This window comes from Pleurodeles waltl, chromosome 7, assembly GCF_031143425.1.
Source record: "Pleurodeles waltl isolate 20211129_DDA chromosome 7, aPleWal1.hap1.20221129, whole genome shotgun sequence".
Taxonomy (NCBI): Eukaryota; Metazoa; Chordata; class Amphibia; order Caudata; family Salamandridae; genus Pleurodeles; species Pleurodeles waltl.
Window position 1 is genome coordinate 136,955,331 of NC_090446.1, and position 8,109 is coordinate 136,963,439.

General features: G+C 44.9%; 1 protein-coding gene across 1 annotated transcript in view; it reads right to left on the minus strand.

Annotated features, from left to right (window-relative positions):
* Window positions 1–7,432, minus strand: part of COMMD7 (COMM domain containing 7) — a 79,615-nt gene extending 72,183 nt beyond the window's left edge. Inside the window, exon 1 of the mRNA XM_069243396.1 lies at window positions 7,237–7,432. Coding sequence (XP_069099497.1) covers window positions 7,237–7,320 — 84 coding nt within the window. The 5' untranslated portion in view covers window positions 7,321–7,432. The remainder of the gene's footprint in view (window positions 1–7,236) is intronic.
* Window positions 7,433–8,109: the final 677 nt, after the last annotated feature.

Sequence of the window (8,109 nt, forward strand, 5' to 3'; positions counted from 1 at the left end):
GTTAGGACTTTAAAACGCTAATAGCTCCAAGTCGAACAAATGCGAGACCCAATGCATTGCAAATAAGTGTAATGTGTATACCAAGAGGTGAGTCCCCTAATGTAACTTAGGCTAAGTAGCAGAGTACTTATGGTGCCACACAGCCCGAGCTACATTATACAAAAGAGAATTAGATAGAGCAAAACATGTCTAGTGTTGCTTTTGTTCCCATTCAGAGGGGACCTAATCTGGCAGTTTGAGCTGGACTGTTCCTATTGGGGCAGGACCTAGGGTGATTTGTATATGGCTATTCCTGTCTTCGGTGGCATGGTGGGCAGAAAATACTAGAGATTAATTTAAGCAATCCACCAACCATTTTCTCCCCAAGAATTGTGTGACCAATGTCCAACAGCATCGTCCCTGCATGTGGCCCTCTCTGCGCGCTTGCAAAATTCTTGATTGTCATGTATTTAACTGTGCAAATTAATACTGTTTATACAGTAATTTACACCCCTCAGCTTTATTTGGTAATTACAAAGACCTCAATTTTCCTAAATATGACCAATTCAAATACCACTAAATTGATTCACAAGGGCTGCCTGAAGGCTTCTCCCTTTCCACTCTTAATGACATCTGCCATCTGACCAACTAACTAAATAAAGAAATAGTTACTAATAGAACTATGTTTCTGCTTACCTCACTACTGCCAACACTCTCATTCTAACAAACAGGCATCAATAAAGCATGACACCCACCCTCTCAAAAGCACGTCAATCTAATCCTGTCATTAACTACGTTCATTCCGTAGCCTTGAAGAAAATGTTTAAAACCAAACTAAAGTCACCATTTCTGCAGATCTACTTTTCATACCATGACTCTCATACCTCATTCTCCCAGCCCTGTTCTAACACAACAGTGATCACAGGCGGAGTCAAAATGTTTTAATGTTACCTGCCAATTCCAAAACTTCCATAACAATACTGATGCACAAAAATGATAAGATAACGATTCTAGTCCACCATTATTTATTAACACCATTTGATTCTTAGTGTTAATTATTAAACACACCTTTCAAAGGGTGAAACTAAACACATTTTAACAGAGTAGGGTAATAAAGTTCTCCCAGAATGTATGCCCTTTATCTCCAATACAGCAGCATTAAGGAATTGTGCTATCAATTCAGAAATTTTCATCAAGGCAATTTCATACTCCATCACCATGAATCAGGATCACTGTCTTAACGAATGTGTAAAGTAACTATCCCCAAATGTAACTCCCAGGCCTTTGCAATCACTACTTAATACCAGCATCTCCTAGACTGTGCCTAACAAAACTCTAACTGGATCACTCTTAAATTCAAGGCCTGCTACCAAGAACTTCTCCAACATCTATATTCTTGTTGTGCACATATCTACTCAACTCCTTGCGGTAACAAAGAGATAGCTTACTAATGCCTCTTCACCATCATTGAAGACCTCCTCTAAGATAACTATTGTACCCTGACTGAAAATATAGCAAAGGGAAGAGCAGGTGGAAAAGTGCTAATCTATCATTCCCCCTGAACCTGTAGAGGAGTCCATTGTTCAACCTACAAAGCCTTTGAATGCTGTAAATATCACCAGTATTGTCTCTTCATTCTTATGTACCATTATCTCCTACCAGCCAAAAATGGACATTACTACTTTTCAGAAGGACAACTTTGACCTGCTGTAGGGAAATATGTATTTTTGACCACTGACTTTGTGTTGCACCACTTTGCATCTGGATTAGTTGTTTAGTGTTCACAAGTTATAGATTACATTTTGTATTCAGTTTAGCTGCCTATTGACTTTATCGTAGCGTTAGACATTGCAGTTGAGCAGTGTTTTTCCACATGGTAAACTGTGCTTGTTTTTTATTCTTTCTCACCGAAGAGCTAGGACATATTATCACCCAACAGTCAGTCAGTTGCATGATAAAAAAGTACCAGACTTAACGTTTTTTCAGTGCAGGCAATGGTTTGGCCTTGGAAGAAATGCCATGAGATGTTGGCCAGTTCTCAACGCTTTCCTTTCAGCTCTGACCTACAGTAGCCAGCATGTTTGAATATTTCTCTTTCATGGGAGGGGTTTTCTCCAGAAAGCCCTTTAGGTTCTTTAAGATATAAAAAGGTGGCCCTACTCAGTAGCGGTGGAATTTCCAAGACCTCGGTCAGGATTGGACGTTAAATGCCTGACATTTGTCCCGTCGGGTGGATATCTCTTTCTCGCAGTTGAACGGGGTCATCTTCTTGCTGGCATGAGAAAGATTAAGAGCTTGGCAGGCCCCACGGTGATGAATTTTTACTTTATTCTTTGCTTTGCATAATCATAACTACATATATTTGCTGTGTTCATTGCAGCTGAGAACCATTTTGATATATTTTCCTTTCATTGCTGTGACTATTTTTAAACGTGCGCTTTCGACCTACTAATCTCCTTTTAGGAAGCTCATGGTGAAATAATAATAAATGTCTTCTTTGAACTGAGAAGTGCATTCCAGAAATGTTTGTCAGCTCAGTCATTAGTGAAAGCAAAACACCTGCCCATACACATTCTAGCCCTTTATAAAAGACCCATTGCCAAAGGATACTTAAAAATCTGGGTTGATAATATTACCAAATTATGCCTATGAAATTAACAACATGGTCTGTTTTAGGTAGCCAATGACTGAAAAAAACAGCAATTTTAGTAGCCATGGCTTTGGCCTTTTGTAGTTGCCAATTATTGTGGTGCCACCACTGCCCTGGATTGATTGCACCCTGTTAAACCAAAGCAAACCCCAAATAAGTATTCACACCTCCTGTGCACACACTGGACAACTATAAACTCAAAGTCTCTCATTCAATCTCTGCTCTATAAAGGATATGCACATAAAAAAAACACATATAGTTCTATGTATCTGGAGAACAAAGACTTCAGCACTTGATCAACAAGCTCTACTCAAGGCACACAGGACTATCAAGAACATGAAAAATAGCACATCTGGTATACCACTGAACTCCACAACAAGAAAGAAGGGTTGACCCTTACAAGAATTTGTTTATAAACCAATTCCCCTTCATCAGGGAGAACCCAATCTCCTGCTGATAGCTGGATACACTTGAGAGGTAGCAATGCTCCATAAGGCTAAACAGCAGATGACTCAAAAGACCTTTTCAGGATTTAGAATGATCTTGTGTCTCCTAAAGTGGCACGAGCTACGCCAATTACGTCTACAGACCTCTTATAACCTGTTGTCCTTTTCCTAAGCTAAAGTCACTCACCTAAGGGATAATTTTGAGCATTCCCATACTCTCTGGCTTGAAACAAGATCTCCCCCAAAACCCCATCTTATCAGCCAGATAATTTATACTTCAAAAAAGCAATGCCACCCCGCAGGAGTCTGCTATTAAAAAAAAAAAACATGAATTAACTTACATCTTCCTTCCATATCATCAACCTCATCAAAACCTACTTAAGGCGATGTCACTCACAAACTCAAACAGACCCTCATGACAAAACTCTTCAAAAAACAAATTCAGACCCTGAAATTCGTCCTAACTGCCACTCAATTCAATCTTTCCTTAATTGCAAGGGAACTGGAAATAGTGGTGGCTAATTTACTTTAACTGCACTTGGATCCTAATAGCAGTTAAGTGTCCTCCAGTTAAGTTTCCGAACTCACTGGGAAAACACTCATCACATCAGAGAACAACTACCTACTACGCGTGAAGAGGGCCTTGCCTGAACTCTAATTTTCTTGTTTCTATCAGCGTATTTGAGCACCATAAACTACAATGACCTAAAGAATCGGAACCCCACAAGACAACATGGCTGCCTACTTTCTGAAATTACGAATATTAACTATGAGATTCTACAAGGGTCAACACTGTCAACAATCCTATTCATTATTTACACTATACAATGAAGCCATATCTTTAAAACCAATCACAACGGCCACAGGTACGCAGACAATACCCAGATTCATCTACAACTTGAATAAGAATCCGGGAATCTTTGCAGAGTTACATCTATGGCCATTGTCTTAAGGATGCCTAATGAAATTCAACTATATTTGCCTTAATGATCAGAATGCTGAGATTCTGATTCTGGGTAAAATGAGTACCTCTCCCTAAACAAACTTAAGGTGAGGCACTACTGTCACCCCAAAAGTACACAACTTAAGAATTAAAAAAAAAAAAGGCTTTCTTCAAAAAGGTTGCAGTAGATGTAATCTCCAAATGGGTGTACTACCACCTCTTGTGAAACATCCTCCTCTCGTCAGACCTTGCCTCATAAAATTGTTTGGAGTTTCATTGGTTGCCTCACAGCTAGATTACAGCTACAAAAGTCATCAAGCGCATCGAGAAGATCTAACGCTCACCACAGAGGAAACAGTCAACATCATGAACAGCACCCACTCCAGAGCCTCCTCTGACCCCTTCCTGCACCACATATACATCAGAGTCAGCGCATCCATCGCCCCCGAGCTCTGTAACATAATCAACTGCTCCATCAACACGGGCACCTTACCCGAGGACTGGAAACACACCGAAATTCGCCCTCTCCTGAAGAAACCTTCAGCCGACCCAACAGAACAAAAGAATTTCCGGCCCATCTCGCTGCTACCCTACCCTGCCAAAGTACTAGTGAAAGCAACCAACCCACAACTATGGAATTTCATTGAGGCTAACAACTCCCTGGCAGCTCCCAGTCCGGCTTCTGCAGCAACCACAGCATGGAGAAAGCCCTCCTGGCAGCCACTGATGAAATCCGATTACTCCTAGACCGCCACCACACCACAGCACTCGTACTTCTCGACCTCTCAGCAACATTCAACATGGTCTCCCACAGCACTCTGCTCACCAGACTCCACGACACAGGAATCTACGGAAGAGCCCTGGAATGGATCCACTCCTTCCTCTCCGGGAAGACGCAGAGGGTCAGACTTCCAGATCAACAAGGCTCAACTGCAGAGTCCCCCAAGGATCCTCACTGAGTCCCACACTGCTCAACGTATACATGGCCAATTCTTGCTGCCATCGTCAGAGGCCACGTTATGATCATCGTATCATATGCCAATGACACACAACTCATAATTTCCCTCACCAAAGACCCGGACATGGCCAAAAGGAACTTCCACTCAGGAATGGAAGCCATCGCCCCTTGGATGAGAGAAAGCTGCATCAAGCTCAACTCCGACAAGACTTAGCTCATCATCTTCAGAGACGTCAACTCAGCTTAGGACAACTCCTGGTGGCCCACATCCCTCTGCGCCCACCCCTGCACTACCTGAGCACGCCCGCACCTTAGGAATCATCCTCAACTCCTTCCTATCCATGATCCGCCAGGTCAACTCTGTCACCTCCTCCTGCTGGCACACTCTGCAAACTTCAGAAGATCGTCAGATGAATCCCAGCAGACTGCTGCAGGACAGTCACCCCCTTTCCTTAGTCACTAGCAAGCTCGACTATGGCAACGCCCTCTACACCAGCACCTCAACTAGGAACATCAAAAAACTTCAACTCATCCAGAACGCCGCTGCCAGACTCATTCTGGACCTCTCTTGCCAAGAACACATCTCCCAACACAGGAAGACCCTTCACTGGCTACCAGTCGAGAAGCAAATCACCTTCAAGCTTCTCACCCACACGTACAAGGCCATACACAAAGCAGGGCCAGCCTACCTGAACCACCGCTTCTCCTCCCACACCCCGCCAGATCCCTCCACTCCACCCAGATGGCCCTGACCACCATCCCTTGCATCTGCAAAACCACCGCCAGAGGACGATCTTTCACCTACACTGCAGCAAAGAGCTGGAACAACCTCCCCCTGCACCTCAGACAAAGCCCATCGCTCGTCTTCAGGAACAACCTCAAGATGTGGCTTTTCAGATTAGGCCATTCCCCTTCCCCTCCCCCACCTCACCCAGCACCTTGAGACCATCACAGGTGAGTAACCACGCTTTACAAATATTGATTGTTTGATCAATAAAAAGAGTCCAAAACCATGTAGCCAGGCTTATCTTTGATTTTAAATTTCATGGTCACATGATGCCTTACCTAAAAACATTTCACTGTTTGCCTGTCAAGGAATCCAATTCAAGATATTGGACATGCTCATAGTTATGGAAATGCCACATTTATGCCTGCTAAGAATTCGCAAAAGGATTCCTGGCAGGCATAAATTGATTTACTACTGCAAATGTCTCCACCACAAATGTATTGACATTACAAAACATGGTTAGCCTTGTAAGTATATGAACACCTACTAACATGTACGTTTGTGTGTATTCACAAAATCTCACCTAACCCTTCCCATCCCTGAAATGTCCAGAAAGTTACTCCATCAAAGGACTGGAGTAATTCCCGTTCCAGGATGGGAAGAGGAACTCTTTACATTTGGTAGTAGTGTAAAGGAATGAGTTTTCTTCCCAAAACACTATCCTTTTTTAGTGTGACTTAAAGATCTTCCCTTTCCATTGAGGCTATGGCTGTCTTCAATATCCTTTTGAGTCTTCATACCGTACCATACTGGACCACACGACCTCACTTCATTACGGGCCCCCCATGAAAAACAGATTCAGTGAAAACTGATCAACTAATTTAGACACTTTAGGTGAACAAGTGTAGTATTCTTCTTTAGGTGGGCCTATAATTCTATTTAGTCGATATCGGTCTGGTGATTTACCTCTGCATGCTATTAGATCAGAATGACTACCAACAACTTAACATTATCACATCACACCTTAACACACCCTACCACAAAATCGCACCAAACTCCACATTCGGCCGTACAACACCACTACTAACCACACCCTCTCACATGCACCTCGCCATACACATATTACACCACACTAAGCTTCACCATACATACATTACACCATACCACGCTTCACCGCACTAGACCACATAATTCAGTACCACATTACACTATTCCGTACCCTTCACACCTCTTTGCTCCACAGCCTTCCTTCTCGTTTATCTCGTTGCTCTAGCAGCACCCCTAAGTTTTAGAGGGGGTGGATGTTCAAAAAACAACATCTCCCAAGCGCCACCCTCGCGCTGCCTTGTCGTCCGTATTTCTCGGGCCCACTATACTCCACAGCATCGATATTGCACGCCTTTCTTACTCTTGAGCCATATTTACCCTGGTCTCCACTCCTGCTCACCCCGACTCCCTCACCGCTTCTGCTCTCCCTTGCCTCCCATGGACCCTCTCTTCTAGGGGCCTTTCTGGGGCTATCCAGGGCCTCACCTCGGCGGTGAGGAGGTTTAGATTCTGCATATCGGTGTTCACGGCCTCGGGCACAGGGTCCCTGGTGTAGTTGAGATGCACCATATCTGCAGACAGCAGGACGACCCTCTTCCGGGCTCAACCCTCCGAGAGCCTGTTCCTCCCGCGCCAGCCTAGGAGCTGCTCCTCCCTCGCCACGCCTCCCGCTACAGCATTAGCGGCTCCCGCACCGCCTTCTAACACGCTTCCTTCGATGTCACGAGCCCCGCTCCTTGCTCTCCGCTTCCATTGGTGCTTCAGCACTCCTCCTGTGTTTGTGCCTCGTCCTCCCTTTCTTCACTGCCCGTTTGTCCTGCTTAGGACAGCCGCCTAACTATTCTCGTGCCCTCTTCCCGCTGTCACCTTCCTCCTTTTATCCGCCTTCACGGTCTTTCTCTCACCCTCTCACGAGTCCCCTCAGCTGCAGTTCTCTCTTCTGATCCAAACTTTCTATTTGTCACAAAAGCCGACCAAAACCGCGAGCTCGGCAGAGGACCCCCAGCCAGAGCCAGGAGTCAAAGGGTAGTTAATTTTCGGGCAGTGGTTTTGTGTAAGAGATATTAAGATACAGCATTGCGTCGGAGGACATCAGTTATGGGTTGAAGAGAGAACCTTACACATATAGGGGGTCATTCCGACCCCGGCGGCCGGGTCGGCGGGAGCACCGCCAACAGGCTGGCGGTGCTCCTCAGGGTATTCTGACCGCGGCGGTTCAGCCGCGGCCAGAAAGGGAAAACCGGCGGTCTCCTGCCGGTTTTCCGCTGCCCTGTAGAATCCTCCATGGCAGCGCAGCTTGCTGCGCCGCCATGGGGATTCTGACCCCCATACCGCCATCCTGTTCCTGGCGGCTTCGGC